We start from the raw sequence: 17,818 nt of genomic DNA, 5'->3' as shown, positions 1-17,818 counted from the left end.
ATATATAATATTCAGTATAGGAGATGTGATGGTATATTGGAGATGTGTTACAGGAGAGAAAAGCTGGGGATGTGTTACATGGGACAGCAAGAGATCAATACCATTAGAGTCCCTTTACCAATTATTGCTCCCGACACCAATTGCCAGTGCTGCACAACTATCAGCAAAGGGCCACATGTTTGATACACTCGGTTTAAACAGTATAGTAAAAATTGGAGGCCCTCCCTTGTTTTCTCAGTTTACTAGTGTTCCATTTGTTCCATTTGTTATGTATTTTGAATTGTATATTCATTATTCTTAACCAGATATGTCGACGACTCAATGGAGTTCGGTTTACAAGCTGTAAAAGTGCCAAGGATCGTACTGCTATGTCGGTGACACTGGAGCAATGCCTAATTTTACAACATGAACATGGGATGGCCCCGCAGGTCTTTACACAAGCTTTGGAGTGTATGAGAAGGTAAGAAGTGCTTGTTGTTTATTGCTTAAGTACAAGAACTGGATGAGCTACAGATGTGGGCTTCCCAACAAAAAAAATGAAAGCAATACTCCCAGAAAATAAAGATTGTGTACTAGGTTTTTATGAATATTTTTAGATGGCAAGGGCATTTTTCTGCAAAACTCTTATTTACATTCTCATAGAGAAGTAATAAAAATGCCATTTTGATCTGGATCTTTTTTTTAGATAACATTTTTAGAAATCCTGATCCCTAGGTGAGTTTCAAAATGCACTTGTGAACAGTCTGGCTGCACTGATGAAATGCAATACCTTATGTCCTACAAAGACTGCAGCCATTATTATGATTGGGAACGCATCTGCAGATTATGCTAGTTCACTTGCAGCTATATATTGGAGAATAGGTAGGCAACCTATTGTTTCTAGGTGGTGTGGGACGGACAGCCAGCCAAGGTTGCTGGGAGAGGTCGTCAAACAATTCAGGAGCCATAGTTTGCCTACTTCTGCTTCTAAACATCCCAGCTCCTTGTCAGAGCGCTTATAATGTTTGAATGTTTGTCACAACTTTGCCTCCCCTACCATCTCACTTTGTTGATATGATGTTCCTGCATCAATGTTCTATGTGCAGAAGCAGCTGTGGAATAAAAATATCAAATTTAAAAAAAGTAGCATTTTATTTATTTTTTAATGTGCTCGCGTAAACATAGCATTGGCATTTAACCCTGCACTATACTTTCCACATATAAGGATATGATACCAGTCTGCAGCCTTTCCCCCCTTTGTAATTTAAAGATGCCCTCTCCCCCCTAGCTTGTTCTCCTCTGCTTTGTCTTTATGTGTCTGTTTTCATCCTCATTTTCAGTTTCATCTTACCCTTTAATTTTCGTTCTTTTATTTGACCCTTTCCTAGTTTTAGTACACACATTTACTTCAAATTTAATTTAATTTAGGGAACACAGATAAGTTGCATCTTTGGCATTGGTAGCTTGGATTTTGAGGTCATAAATATCCAACATTGGCAACAAGGTAATATATGCTTAACAGAGGTGGCCATTTTAGTCAATGAAAAAAGGCCGTCACAATTGAATTGAGAGGAAAAAGACGTAGTGAATTGTATATTGCTAAGACAAAGTGCTCTATATCGATAAAAAGAGAGCAGGGAGGGTTGAGAGAAATCCGAAATGAGAGGGACGAGGAATAAAGGAAACAGGTTAGAGTAGGTTACTAAAATAAGAGAGGAAGATAGTAGGAAGGAGTCTCTCTCTGTAGCAGTATGTGAATATATCTAGTATAGACAATTGAGCTTTCAAAAGCTTATGTGTGGTCAAAAAACAAAAAATTTCATTTGTGTCATCAAAGAAAAGAGGTACTCCATGTCAGAGCTGGTCTGTTTTGCATTTTAGTTAGTAAGAAAGTACAGTTTTTTTGAGCCTTTGTACACCATCCAGGCTGATCAAACAACATTTTTCATTGGTAACTTGGTCATCGGCCACTAGCCTTTCCGTATGCATTATATAATTTAACCATTCAGGTAACTTAAGAACTCAAGACTATTTCCAGTATCTAGGCCAGGGGTGACCAACCAGTGGCCCGGGGGCCACATGTGGCCCGCGGAGCCCTCTGATGTGGCCCATGACCCCCTGCTCTGGAATGGTGGGTTGGCAAGCCCAGATCACAGGTTACCGACCCGCCATACCACAGCATCAGTGTTGTGAATGAATCTGGTTGTAGAGGAAGAAAGCGGCTGCAGAGCAGAGCCCCATAAGCCGATGCTTCCTCTACAGCGCTGGCTTTTGCACAGGCGGAATCTATGGCAAAGTTCAGCTAACCCGCAGGATAGACACAGGTGCACTACGCTGCACCCGGGGTATGGGAAAAAAACACAGAACATCAGTGTGCAAGCAGTCTTAGGCCCTTTTCACACGATCAGCCTGACCAAATGGGGCCCTCAATTCACCTCTATAGAGCGACAGATGTCCATTTACGCCCACCTACCTCCAATCCGAAGAACAGAAGGGAGTTTGTCCCCTTTCATCTGGGTGGATCGGAGGGCATATAGAGTAGCCGTGACCTGTCATCCACCCGCTACGCTCATTGTGGCCCCCGACTGGTTACCAAGTTGCTTAAGTGGCCCTCACTCTTCAAAAGGTTGGGCACTCCTGATCAAGGCATTGCTTGGTAAGTAGCGCAAAGAAAAATCTTAGAATGTATTTCTATGCCACTGAAAGTGATTGTGGAAGCATTGTGAGGACCATGGGGAATTTACAATGTGTTCTTGATACTACTATAGACTAATGATCAGTCCCAGAAGTGTCTGATGGGTTGGCAACCCCACCAAAAATGAATGGTATTGCCAGAGATAGTCTGACATCAACAACGGTTATCTGGGGGTGGGAAGGGTACACACTCACATTTCTAATGCTACCAGGCATCATGGGGCCATTAAATTAGAGATTTTGAGTACACACTTTTACAACTTGCATATCAAGCAGTGTGCCTCACACATGCATTGTAGTTTTACTATATTATTCTAAAGAGCATATTTATAAAGCGGTGAATGTGCCTTAAATATTCACATTTTACCGGCACATGTATTTTTATATACAGTAATTGATTCACCAGCAATCGGTGTTTACTTAATGTCGCATTAACTGCTTTTTTTAAATATGCCCCCTATATGTTGGTCATTGTGTTATTTGGCCTTGTGCCGTATCCCTAATTAAAGGTAGACTCCTGCCCTAACTGAAAATAGAACTTTGAGATGCATACAAGAACACTGCCTACATGCTCCTTGCTTTGGTTTTTCATATGTTTTTTTTTTTCCAGTCCTTGATGTAGTGCTCTAGTCCATCTAAATTATTTTCAGATAAAATGAGAACTCCTGCTTCCAATGCGAGAAAAGAATTCCCATACCAAGCCATAGCAGGCTCCTTGCAGTACCTCACATTCAGAAAGCCTGATACTGAGGCGGCAGTAAGTCTCCTAGAAATTATTGGTGAGGTGCAATTCAGAACTGGCAGAGATAACTTACATGAGACCCTGTGCATGTAGTCACCAGAGGCAGGTGTGTTTTAGAATGGTTATTGTTGTCTTGTATAGTATAACCAGTGTATACATATGTGTACCCTAAAAGCATCCCATTTGCCAAGAGTACTGAAAACTGATAGGAAAGTGTTTGATCTTTACGTCAGATCCAGCTTAAAGTTTCCAGGAATTCCAGGCTAATACTAAGCTCAAAATTACTCCCACCCCTTTCTGACTCCTAAACTAACTACACCGTAAAATTGCAAAAACAAAATAAATCTGCGCTATCTAAACAGTGAGCAGCTACAAACAATCCAGTGAACAAAGGAAAATCAATAAAACATAAAAAACAAAAAAGTAGAGCTAAGTGATATAGTAAGAAGACACTGATGGTCTATATGAAACACCAAGTGAACAGTGCAAATAATAAAAGTCCCAATGTGGTATTATGGTGAAACTTGATAGGTCAATGGAACTGGACGTAAACAAAATTCTCAACCGAAATGGATACCCAATGGACTTATCGTGAATTGACACAAAACCCGCCACCAAGATGGGAGGCTTACCAGAGGTATTGAACCCTAATGAGCCTACGCTCAAGGGGTCAATATAGCTGTGTATATACATGGAAAGTAAAATGGCAAGGATAAGGATATGCGACCAGTAGGTGCAATGAAGCCGCCACTCGAGGGAAGATTCCAATGGCTTGGAGATGACTCACAGATGATCAAACTATATCTTTTCTCTGCTGGCAGAGGAGGATGAGGAGTATTGTCGCCAGGTTTTGGAGGGGTGTACTAGCGTAGGCTCATTAGGGTTCAATACCTCTGGTAAGCCTCCCATCATGGTGGCGGGTTTTGTGTCAATTCACGATAAGTCCATTGGGTATCCATTTCGGTTGAGAACTTTGTTTACGTCCAGTTCCATTGACCTATCAAGTTTCACCATAATACCACGTTGGGACTTTTATTATTTGCACTGTTCACTTGGTGTTTCATATAGACCATTAGTGTCTTCTTACTATATCACTTAGCGCTACTTTTTTGTTTTTTACACCGTAAAATTGAAATGCTTATTCTTGGCTACTCTCAGAGCACTCTGGTCCCGTCACACGATCTCACCAGCGTCCGGCTTCAGGGCAGAGAGCGCTGGCAATGGATGCCATTACCCATAGGCTTACTATGGGGCATCTGTTGTCGGCTGTCCCTCATCTTCTCTGAAGCCACCGCTGGGAGCTGATCATGTGACCAGACTGGAGCACCCTGAGAATAGGTATATAAGCATCTTCCTTCTACAGGTTAGTTAGAATAGTGGTTATAAGGGGGGGGGGCTTAGTAAGAGCCTGAAATTCTGGTTTAAAGGGGTTGTAAAGGTTCATTTTCTATTTTCTAAATAGGTTCCTTTAAGCTAGTGCATTGTTGGTTCACTTACCTTTTCCTTCCATTTCCCTTCTAAATGTTTTTTTTTCTTTGTCTGAATTTCTCACTACCTGTTCCTCCTCAGTAAGGTGTTCAGTAAGCTGTTCTGAATGACTGACTTTCCACCGCTTGGATGATAGTGGAAAGCTTACTGAGGACAAACAGGAAGTGAGAAATTCAAACAAAGAAATACAACATTTATAAGGGAAATCGAAGGAAAAGGTAAGTGAACCAACAATGCACTAGCTTAAAGGAACCTATTTAGAAAATAAAAGACAAACCTTTACAACCCCTTTAAGCATAATTCACCAAGTCTCCTGTAATATTGTGTAGCCCTGCCTAAATTAAACATCCAGCCAAGAAAAGTGAGGGAGTGAGTCATTTAGTCATTGGTGATTAGTGTGTATTCCCATTTTTTTTAGTTGGATCTTGATTACTAACATGGTAGTATAAAATGTAATCTTCAAAGCTGAAAGGGTCAAATCCTGTAAAGGTTTTTCGTGGTCCGCTTGCATTTCAGATTGCCACTGCTTTGCAGCATGTTGATGCATGGTAGCATGGACTAGTGGCTGTCACAACTAGATCAAACATAAAAGCCTACCAGAAGTCTGTTTCTTTTACTCTTCACTCGTTTACAATGCTTTTTTCTTATGTTTTTTTTTTTTTCTCTTTCTGTTCTCTCCTTTCTCTCCTTTTTTAATCTGCTAATCTTATTTTACTTCACCTTTTATCTGTGTCCTACAAATATACTGTCCATTTCTAACTTGTTCTCTTTATGTTGCGTCCTCCCTCCTGCTTCTTTATTTTCTCCACTGTATGTTTCTGATTTTAATTTAATTCCCATCATCCTTTTTATTTTGCTGCCCCCCCGAACGTTATCCTCTTTACAGCATTGGAACGCGAGAAATAGTCACCCAGAAGAACTTGAGTGGCTTGGTTCCGATCCGAGATTTCAGGCTGGATCCCAGCCTCCTTTACTCTGTCCCTTTGCTAGCGCTCAGCCCTAACTTACTTATAGTGTGGCTCTTCCTCAGCGTAGCATACTTGGTGGCCAGATTTCGTTGCAAATGAAGACTGGGCTGAGATGTGTATACCTGGAAATGTGACCTTCCTGGGGACGGGGGAAAGGGACACCCAAGAGAAATGATTGAGCTGTGTCCTATATCTATGCCTTACTATTTCACATTTGGAGTCTGGAACAGCTCAGTGGAATGAAGCATCGTTTTTGTATATATAGCTTCCTCATGACTACATACCTCACGTCTTGATGCTGCTCTGTATTTAAATCATGCAAATGCAATACATGCAACTATCACTATGTAGCTTACGTACCAACAGATAACAGTATTCTGTTGGGTTTTGAATTGCACCTGCTGTTGCTATTGCACATTTTATGTGACATGGGGAATACAGTGACTCATGTCTGCTTTCCAAAGCAAAGAAGCTTATCGATTTTTTTAGGGCCTTCAATGGCTGTGTAATTGCTTTTAGAATACATTTAAATCAACTGAACTCTACAGTGATTGAATCTCCCTCAGATGCATGCTGTTTAATAAGTATTTTTATGTAATGTTTTTTAAAGCAAAAAGTCAAACTGATCTTCCCAACTCTTTTTCCAACGATAGTTGCTAGACTAGTCTTGCAGTAGAGTCTGCACACCATTGGAATTGCACCATGCCGTGGGGCATCTTTGCTATTTTGAGGTTTTAGTACAGCCTCACGAGGAATCCATTGTGAAACCTTTTGGTGTTGACATGGATGATGGGGCAGTGGTATGGTCCAAAAAAGTGCCTTCTGCACAGAACTGAATGATTATTACAGCCTGTGTTGTATTATGCTTCCGTTGTCCTTTAATATGCCAAAGTTAGTCATGTTTTCAGACATTTCAAATACGTTATTTCAACTCTATGTACAATAAATGGGGCAAAAATATAACAAATCTGTCACGAGTTTACCTTTTATGGGATTGGTGGCTGTGGTGCAGGGATGGACTGGCCATTGGGACTACAGGGAGTTTCCCGGTGGGCCGATGGCTCAGTGGGCCGGCTTCAGTGACTGCGGACTGCCGCCCCCCTCCGCTCCTCTGTCTCTCCCTCCCCGCAGTGCTCACCTGGGGGGGAACAAAGAGGCAGGGGGGACGACAGAGGAGCATGGGGGGAGGGGACAGCTGACTCAACAGCTATGGCCTGGGAGTTTCTCACTTCTGCCTAATCTTGTCCCATAAGGGGGGCACCAAACTGATTCTTTGCCCCGGGTGAAATAATGTCCAGCTTCCCCACTGGTACTGCCTATAAGAGTACCAGTACCAGCCGTTCTACTCTAATAAAGTAGAACGGCTAGAGGCTAGTGAAGGGGGAGAGGGGGCTTGGGTGGCAGGGGGGGGGGGGGGGAGTTGTCTGACAGGAGAGACCTGTCAAAGTGGGCCAGTCTGGATAAAGTCCAGGGCCAAATTTCTGTCCCAGTCCAGCCCTGCTGTGGTGGGTTTATATATGTACAGTATGCAGCCGATGCTTTGTACTAAATTGAGCTTTTGAAAGCTCCAATAATAAAGTTTGCTGTACTGGAGTTTTATGTGCATGATATTCACTGACGTCTGTAATATAGTAAACCATGGGGTTGATTTACCAAAGGCAAATACACTTTGCACTACTAGTGCACTTGGAAGTGCAGTCGCTGTAGATCTGAGACAAAGATTGAAATGGGGGGAAGCTCTGCTGATTTCTATCATCCAATCACATGCAAGCCAAAAATGCAATTTTTTATCTTCTTTGCATGTCACCCTCAGATCTACAGTGACTGCACTTCAAAGTGCCCTTGTAGGGCACTTGTAGTGCAAAGTGGATTTGCCGTTAGTAAATAAACCCCCTTGTGTATCACACGTATTGTTGCCATCCAGCAGAATAGTCGTGTATTTTAATATCTCCCTAGTAAATGTAACAATAGATAAGTTGTGATAAAATACCATCACTGCAGCCACCATATGATGAAATCGTCATACCCCCCACGTTAAAATATTGAAGTCTGCTGTTAATTAAATTGTCATGTGCTAAACAGCATGAACATATGCTGGTCAGAGGAGTTTTTTATGATGTCTTAAAAGATGCATAGGGTAAGGGTTATCTATTATTGAAAACTCTGAAATTTAATGTAAATGTATTATTGTGCAACTCTACGTTTCATGCCTAAAACTCTCCGAAGGATGATCAGTTGTTTGTAGCTTCCTACTAAATTATTTAACATTTTTCCCTGTTAAAAAGGAGAATCTGAGAAGTTAAGCCTCGTACACACGACTGGTTTTCCCATCGGGAAAACTGCCATGACAGCTTTTGGCCAGGAAGACCGGCCGTGTGTATGCTCCATCGCAGTTTTTCACATAGGAAAACTGCCGGGGAAAAAGACTGGCGGGAAAAACAGAGAGCTGGTTCTCTTTTTTTTCCGGCAGTTTTCCTGTCGGGAAAACTGCGATGGAGCATACACACGGCCTATTCCTGATCAAAGCTCCATCGCAGTTTTCCTGTAGTGAAAACCTCTCGTGTGTAGGTGTGAAAAACTTACCGGGCAGGTTCTCTGTTTTCCCCTCGGGATTCCCGGCGGACTTTTTACCACCGGGAATCTCGTACGTGTGTACTAGGCATAACTGACTACAGTCCTCAGTACAATCAGCTACATAAACACAAGGACCAACTTGATTAAAGGCCAGTAAGTTTTGGGGTGGAAATCGGAGCACAGGAGGAATCCAATGCAAACTGCATGCAGTTAATGTCCCTAAAAATAATTAAACCTATCACACTAAAGTTACTATACGAGAGTGCAAACCACATAGCCATCATGTTGCCTGCTTTTTCTAATCCATGAAGAATGGAGAAGTGGCCATCCTGCTGCTTGCTTGTTCTAATCAATGGATACGTAATTGTATATGAATAAAGCACACAAGTAGGCTGAATCCTTAAAATTGGGTGTGGAATCGAAGTTCCCTCCTTGGCCAGTTCTTGTAGAGACCATAGAATTTTATGCGCTGTAGTTCTGCATCTGTAGACAGAGGAAACTGAACATATTAATATGAACTAGGGCTTGGATGGAAGAAAAGTGGAGGGAACTCCATTTGTCAGGAATAGGGGTGTAACGGATCGTCACCGATCCGTGATCCGAACGGGCCACCCCGTTCGGATCGGCACACCCCGCGATCCGCGGAGCGCTCCGGAGCCTAGGCCTAGGAAAGTCCCCGGCTTCGGCCTAGCTCCGGAGCGATCTTGCTCCACCCAGTCTGCTTGCCAGAGCCCAGCGTGACACGCCTCCCCGCCTCCCCGGGGAGGCGTGTCACGCTGTGCACTGGGCTCTGGCAAGCCGACATGGAGAGGGAATAGTAGCAGAGAAGCACTAGTGTGAGAGGAGGAGGGGGGGGGGGAGAGCACATTTCACAGGTGGATTAAAGAGGAAGCAGGTGAGGCTGTTTGGGACTTGTTAAAAGTACAATCTTGATGTTTTTACAGCTCTATATATATAAATATATATATATATATATATATATATATATATATATATATATATATATATATATATATATATATATATATATATAGCTGTAAAAACATCAAGATTGTACTTTTAACAAGTCCCAAACAGCCTCACCTGCTTCCTCTTTAATCCACCCGTGAAATGTATGTGTGTGTGTGTGTGTGTATATATATATATATATATATATACATACATACATACATACATACATACATACATACATACATACATATATGTATATATTACACACACATTTTTTTTTTTTTTTGCACTGATCCGAAAATGATCCGATCCGTGACTCCTGATCCGAGGATCGATCCGATCCGTGAGTTTTTTGATCCGTTACACCCCTAGTCAGGAAAGTAATTGTTTGGCAGTAGTATTTTGCTTTTGCAAACTGGTCTTGTGCACATAAAAAGGTACAGGAAAAACTGAATCCACACTTTATTAATGTGGTTTCTAAATTTAATTAACTAGTACTGTGTATCCCACTAACTGCCCTTACTCTGAAATCTATACCAGACAACTTGTAACCCCTAACTGTGGGCAAGACACCCACAGGTTCGTCTCACTGTATGTATTATGACTGGTTTCTTACTGTATATGCTTCCATATTTTAGAAATATTCTAAGGTCAGAAGCAGTGGTAAGTATTTTTTAACGATCTAGTCATACCACTGTTCCTTAAATAGCATTAGTAATATTTTGGCAATCGCCTGGTTTTAGATAAAATTTAAATATTATGTTAGCATACCAACCAAGCCTGCAACTTGGTTCTATATAACATGCTACATATATTGGAGTCTGCTACTTCTACAAACATTCTACTGATTGTATCATGCACATTAAGCCCCATCATCATGCACCAAATCCTTCTGTCAGTGCTGTTTCCACCGCCTCCTGAGCAATAATTTTGAGGTTGCTTCCACTGCAATAAGACTTTTTTGGCAAACAGTGATTGGCAATAGTTTACCACTTCTGTATTATTTCTCATAATCCCATTACGTTAAGCACAGTGTCATGGGCCATACAGCTGTGTGCTCCAGGCCACATGCAGCCAGCTCTTCACTGCCAGGAAGCATCTTAGAGGTTAGTTATATTGCAATAACTGTATTATTTTCCTTTTAAATATGATTGTTTAGAGTTTACTAAGAAAGTACTGTTAGGAGGCCATATATTTATCCTTAATAAGTCCTACTCTGTTTGTATACCTATTCCATGGTTCTTAATAAGTTATCAACTTGGTCACCAATGGTATACCAAAGAGTACAAAAGCCTGGGTCAGAGTATGTGTTTTTTCCATGGCCCATGTGACACATCCTGTCTCTCTCTTTATTGGTTGTTTTTGGGTCAGCATTTTTATTCTTTACTTCTCAGGTACAGTATAGCAAAGCTAGTTTACCTTGCTCTTATCATGCTTTATTTGTGAACATAAAATGCAATACGTAAAGCTTTTTATTCCACAAAAAAAACAATCCTGCTTGTAAAGCTGGTCTGCACATACCGCACTATTAACATGCATCTGCATCCTTTAGCATCCATAGTGTGCTTTAAGTGTCTGCTTTTGCCCATGTTTTTACTGTTTGTCCAGGTTTTAGTTTATTTTTTTCTGCCTGTTTTCTCCCCAGTGAGGGCTGTCGCCGAGAAAACACCATGAAGAACGTGGGATGTCGCAAATATGCATTTAGCAGTCTGCAGCTGAAGGCTTTCCCAAAGCATTACAGGCCTCCTGAAGGAACGTATGGAAAAGTGGAAACTTAGGGTCTCCCAAATGTTTCCTGGGGTTTTCCATACAACCTCTCTGTAAATATGAATGAATTCATGCATATATATGACTTATTTTCTTTTTATGTTCTTGGAGACGATGCCTGCATACACTGAGCATGCCCTAAAGGATCAACATTAGTGTGACTTCTCACCAAGGCTGCTTAGGATTTGAACACTTGAATACAAGCTTGTTACCGACTTTCCTAAAGAGTTTGAAGGAGTGAGAGAAATCTATTGGCTGCCTTTGCACATGGTTTTAGTAACTCCCCATTGAAGATGCCTGCAGTTAAGGGACACGTAACACATAGCATGTTTGGACTGCAGCAGTATAATACAGTGGATCAAACTAAAATGGCCTCATGTATGAAAGTGTGTATGTAATAGAACTTGCTTTTAGCGGACTAAGAAAAGTAAGGTTGTTTTTTGTACATGAGGCCCATAGTTTTTATGTATTTTAAGTAACTTGGATGAAATGTAGTTCTTATTTAAGGTTATATTAAACATACTGTAATTAAGAAGACATTGATTTCTTCAGTTTTTCCACACAAGTTTTTTCTTGTGTTTCACACAAACAATTTTTTGAAAGGTAGTTCATTTTAATTCATGCTCAATAGTAGTTATAGCTCATTAACTTCTGTGTTCTAAAGCTCCCACTTAAAAGATGGATGGAATAACTCATAAATACTATGAATGAAATACTTATCACAAGTGTCATCTATGTAAACTATACAGACATTAGGGGGCACTTCCTTTTTGTGCACTAAAATTTAGCAAATAATCCTATTACCCCCCCTTTTCCTTGGTTTTGGATTGGCCTGTAAAGTGAAATTTCCGTATATACATGATTGCCTAATAATGGGTGTGTGAGTAAAAACGGTAGACTGGTAATTATGGCATATCTAGCATATCTAAATCTAGATTACTACTGCTCTAACGCCTCACCTTCAACAGTCATGTGGCATTGTTGATTTCCTAAAGCTGAACTCTAGGCAAATGGATAAATACACACGTGAAACACATATAAAAGATCTGTTTCGCCTGTCTTATAATTTGTATTTCTGTCCATCCAATTCTAAGATTCAAACAGCCCTGCTATACAGCACAGTCAGATGACACTATATTCTCTATTATAGTTGGGTTATCCTTTTGTTCAGTATGCTTTCCTCTCCTGTCAGCATGTTCATTGCTATTGTATATTTGCATGCAGCACAACTTGACAGGCTTGCAGGCCTTTCCTTTCCCAATCTGAATGGTGCGCTATAGGAGATTGCAAAAAGTCCAATTCATATATTTAATAGTAGTTGCATTTAAAAAAAGCTTTAATGATTTATTAATGAATACACAGCTGCATTAATGCTTCTTTATTGTATCTACCTGGAGTTCAGCTTTAAAATTTTACAAATGAAATGGTGCCAGATAGTCACAATTGCAATGCAATTTATAACACTGAAAATCTGACTATTCTTTAAGGGGCTCTTCATTATAAAGTAGAAAACGCCCCCCATGATCCCTCCAAATTGTCTTGCAACAAGCAGATGAACTGTTTGCTAGTGTGTTAGTATGCCCCCCCCCCCCCCAGCCACACGGCACTGATACGTATGATGATGTCAATTGTGGCGAAGAGGAAGAAATTGCCATGTTGATTCAATGTCAGTTCCCACTTTTTTTTGCATTTCATAAATGGTGCTTCTGGTTAGCAACCCAACATAAACATTCAATTCGGAGAAGTGAATTCTCAGTGCTATTTTCCTAGATCTGGATTGAACTAATGGGAGAGGAAGGGTGATGACATATGGAGGGGATTGTTCTCTAATAGTTAAGCGTTTGGACCCAATGTATGCTGAATCAGGTGGAGCTAAATAAAGTTAGAACTCTTTAAAAAATAACCGCAAATAAATTAAAAAAAGAGAATATAAATAAGTAAAATACAGATGAGATGTAGTACAGCATATTTTTTTTAGAGAGAAAATATGCATTTTCTTTTAATATATTTAACCACAAATAACAGACATAGGAGCAGTAAAATGTTGTGCTGTTGGCCATTAATAAAACTATATAAATGTGAAATTGCTGACATAACATTTGTTAGATAATTCAAATTCTAAATTTAAAAAATATGTTGGTATACTTCAATGTCATGATGATGAAGTCTAACAACTTTAAAGGTATGAATTTTAAATCTGTTCAGGTAGTAAAATGTATTGTAGCCATGAAAAATGTATTTTTTAGAATAGTAAATTAATAGGTGTGTGTTCTAAATTGCAGCAAGTCTGTTAGTCTACTTAATTTCCTGTCTGGAAGAGATCCAGCTCTTTCCCTCCCACCCTGACTGTCCCAGGCCCACCCTTTTCATTCATTGAGTTTCGGTTATTCCAATCCTAGAGGATCAGCATCACATTTGGCCATTACCACAGCTTACTGTTTTCAGGAAGTTATGTAGACCTCCCTGCTGATCTTGCATTGTATAGAGAAGCAAATGGACATGGTGATGATACCACAGGCTCTGAAATAGAAGGTATGCAATAAAATAGAAGGTTTTCTTTATTATCATTAACTTGATAGACTTGGATATGGAGAGGTTGGAAAAAACAGGGAAAGCAAAATATATGCAGATTATGATTTGAGGAATATTTCTATCAACTAGAAGCACTAATTATTGTTGATCAGGACATAAATAAGACTGTAGTGGGTTTAAGATAAGGAAAAATCTTTCCGTGTATGCCCACCCATAATTTTTTATTTTTTTTATATCTTGGTAATATTGCATTTTGTCTCTCCAAGCTGATTATTGTATTGCCTATATAAAATGTTTGCCATATTAATACTGCCCAAAACATGTCCGAGTTTATGTTCTGTAAACAATAGCAAGTAATGCTGCCAGAAAAGGTATGAGTATAAAATGAGACAATGTGCTTTAGAGATTCCCTAAGGATTTTGAAATTGTGACACTTCTCAGTAGCCAAGTGCAAGAGCAAAAACCTTGAAATTAGGCTGATTTTCTTGCCTGCTACCAACAGGTTTATAGGACGTAGTGTCCGAACATGGCAGTATAATAATGAAACAAATAAGAGGTTTAGGATTTTTAAGATAAGACTTGAATGCATACCAGAGGAACAAGGGTGGGGGGGGGGGGGTTTACTAAAACAGGCGCATGCGGAATCTGGTGCAGCTGTGCATAGTAACCAATCGGCTCCCAGATCTTTTTGGCAAAGCTTCATTGAACAAGCTAATGGTAGAAGCTGATTAGTTAGTAACAGATTATGTGTGCACCAGTTTTAGTAAATATCCCCCATAATGTTTTAACATAAAAAAAATAGTTCTAGGAAAATATTGTATATGATGCTCATTTCTATATTGGGCTTAACAGAGCAATTTTTGTCCGTTTATGTTTTTTGAACTTCATTTTAAGTATAAAAAAAAAACATTAGGCTAAAAGCATGCATATTTATTTTGCAACAATTCAAAATGTATATAATTTGGAATTTGTCATCGAGTATTATTAGGGTATTCATTTCGGATATGCATATTGTAGCAGTTGGAGACCCCAAAGTGGAAGAATTGATAGCACTGCTGTGTTTTTCTGTCTTTCGAATGTAGACAAGGCTATTGACCTTTCACAGTCATACACCGCATGTTCAGTTGTGTGTGTGTGTGTGTGTGTGTGTCATTCAAGTCATTCATCAATAGCTAGCAAACTCCCATTAAGTTTTTTGTAGAGTATTTTTTTGAAACATAAAATTATATAAAATCTGTAAATGATGTCCACCAAATAATGAAAGGAATCTATATTGAATAAGATTATATTTATGGAAAGTAGGCCTTTTGGAGGGAAAAAATCTATTTATTGTCATATGGAACCGTGTATGTATATGTAAGTAAAAATATACCTGTGGCCAATGCTTTAGAATCCTCATGATTCTCCTCTTTTGAGTCTGATGACTGAGGGACAGGGGTTAGTATTGGCCTGAAATAGGCTTTAAATATCGTTTGATAAAACATTGGGAAAGACTAAATTCACCGTGACAAAAACATAAATTCCAGAACTACAGACTAATAAAATATGTATACATAATATAAAGTTATCTTAAAAAAAAGTCTCCAAGGACTAATAATAGTACGTGTTTTCCACACTTCCAGGTGCAAATTTAGTGGAAATATACAAATGATCACAAATTAAATTGGAATAAATACAATAACTGAAAACATGCATTATTTGTTTCTAGTCACCAGTCTAAGAAATTGCGGGTCTCTTTCAAACTACCTGAAAGGAAAACTGTGACCACAAATCAAATTTTTCCCCTTCATTTTGTCCATTAGTGTTGGAAAATGAAAAGGTGAAGTCATACGTAACACAGGGTTTCTTTAGAAAGCATCCTTAAATATCTTTGGAGCCAAGCTCCACTGGACACCTCCTATATCCGTCATAGTCTAGATTCTAAATGTGGTATAGATATACCAATTTCTCTTTCCTAAGAACATTTATGCAGCTAACTTTCTTCGTACATTCTATAAATGCCAATGCAAAATAAATGTCTTATTTTCATATAAACAACCAATGTGCATTAAATATAGCCTAGTCATAATACCACACAGACAACATTTAGTTTTCCTTAATTTGTATTTATTTTTTACTTTGGAAATGCCAGAATACATGGGTCTCTTTGTTATAGCAGTTTATATTGTGCAGACAAGTAATTTATGAAACCGCCTTGTTTGTTACTGACTTATATGAAAAAAAGGGACTTGGTAACCATATAGCTAGCCAGTCTATTGGTAGCCATTTAGGATTGTCCTTATCTTCTGTCAGTAGTCGGTGTCTACTAATTTGTACAATTATCCCAAACTTTTCTCACGTGTTATCACACATAGGTGTGTGTTTTGTGATGAGTACATCTGTTAAATGTCACCCGATGCGCTTGGTAGTGGGGCAGTTAAGAGGTTCTGACATAAATGAAGTATCATGTGATGCTTATTGGTGGCTGACAATCTCTATAATAGGTTTGGGATTCAGGCTGTATATCTGTGATGTACAAACTCCTTTGCTCCAAAATGACTCTGGTTTGTACAAGGTATGCACCAGCTTGGCAGCTGTAATTTATCTTAATTATTACTGTAAGACCACCTACATACAGTCTGGGATGTCAGTGTTCACATTTAAAGTGAAAAGGGGGGGGGGGGGTAATACAATAATTGCTTGTAGGTCCCTGCTTTAAAGTCTGATAATGTTTGAGGTCCAGGAGTGATCATGGAGCCTCCCATCCTTTGCCCCTCTGAAAAGCAGGAGAAATTCCAAGGTCTACAGGGTCTTGTAGAGGTGGGAATGTTAACTTGGTCATGTTTTGTAAACTTGTAAAGATATTGTATGATACCGTTTTCATTTTTTTTTTAGGCTTTTATACTTGCAAAGCACTATTCACTTTTTAATGTATTTAATTTTGCCAGTATTATGTATATGGTTACCATAGTAATATTTTATCTCTGCTCTGTGTAATTGCTGTAAATGTGCTAATATTGAAATAAACGGCTGTCACATGTCCTTTATTGGTTTTAGAGTTCTTGGTTTTTATGAAAAAGTATATTGTTTGTTTTATTCACACTCGGAGTTGAAATTACTGGCTTCGCCAAATTATTTATATGTGACTTGTTTAGCAGTGTGAAGCCTCTGCACCAGAAACCTTACACATACGTAGAACAGAGACCATGTTCAACTAACCAAGGCCACAGAAAGTATGCTTTCAAATATATATATATATATATATATATATATATATATATATATATATACACAGTGGGTAAAATAAGTATTAAACACATCACCATTTTTCTAAGTTAATATATCGACGTGACATTTTCACCACATGTCAGTAACAACCCATGCAATCCATACATACAAAGAAACCAAAACAGATGCATTTAGAAATTAAGTTATGTGTTATAAAATGGAATGACATGGGGAAAAAGTATAGGCATGGAAAGCCAAGACACCAGCTGAAATCTATCGGTAATTAGAAAGCAATACTGCCCCTTGTCAGTGCAAATTAATATCAGCCGGTCTCAACTGATGGCCTATAAAAAGGTATCTCTTTAGCAACGTGTCACGCAAGAAACATCTCATGATGAGTAAAAGCAAAGAGCTCTCGCAAGACATTTTCAACCATATTGTTGCAAAACCTTCTAATGGCATTAGTTACAGAAGGATTTCTAAACGTCTACATTTTCCAGTGAGCACTGTTGGGGCCAAAATCCGGAAGTGGAAAGAACATAATTTCACTATAAACCGGCCACAGCCAGGTGCTCCTCGCAAGATTTCTGACAGAGGAGTGAAAATAATTATCAGAAGAGTTGCACAAGAATATAAAAGGGGGAATACCCTAATGAGGAGTAATTTTGCTATAATCTATGTGGGGAGGGAGGGGGGAGGAGGAGGGGAGAAGCACTGCTCCCTCCCTTTCCCTTTTTTGTTTTTTTTTGTTTTTCTCTTCGTTTTTGTATCTGTCTTGTTTGTATTTATAGATGTTATGTATTCTGTCCCCGGTGGATGTTTTGTATACATGTGATGTAAGGAAATATACAGAAAATAAAGAATTATGAAAAGAAATCAGAAGAGTTGTCCAAGAGCTAAGGACCATTTGTGGATA

General features: G+C 39.2%; 1 protein-coding gene across 5 annotated transcripts in view; it reads left to right on the top strand.

Annotated features, from left to right (window-relative positions):
- The window catches only part of INPP4A (inositol polyphosphate-4-phosphatase type I A), a 146,384-nt gene extending 129,663 nt beyond the window's left edge, over positions 1-16,721 (top strand). For 3 of the 5 annotated variants that reach the window (XM_040336332.1, XM_040336331.1, XM_040336335.1), the window contains 2 exons: positions 306-460; positions 11,042-16,721. In XM_040336332.1, coding sequence (XP_040192266.1) covers positions 306-460; positions 11,042-11,174 — 288 coding nt within the window. In that variant the 3' untranslated portion in view covers positions 11,175-16,721. Of the gene's footprint in view, positions 1-305; positions 461-5,789; positions 6,860-11,041 lie in introns of those variants that run through there. The other 2 variants (XM_040336334.1, XM_040336333.1) reach the window with 1 other exon arrangement.
- Positions 16,722-17,818: the final 1,097 nt, after the last annotated feature.

This window comes from Rana temporaria, chromosome 2 (assembly GCF_905171775.1).
Source record: "Rana temporaria chromosome 2, aRanTem1.1, whole genome shotgun sequence".
In the NCBI taxonomy this organism is placed as follows: Eukaryota; Metazoa; Chordata; class Amphibia; order Anura; family Ranidae; genus Rana; species Rana temporaria.
Note: the sequence above shows the minus strand (reverse complement) of the source record. Positions and strands in the feature narration are given on the sequence as shown.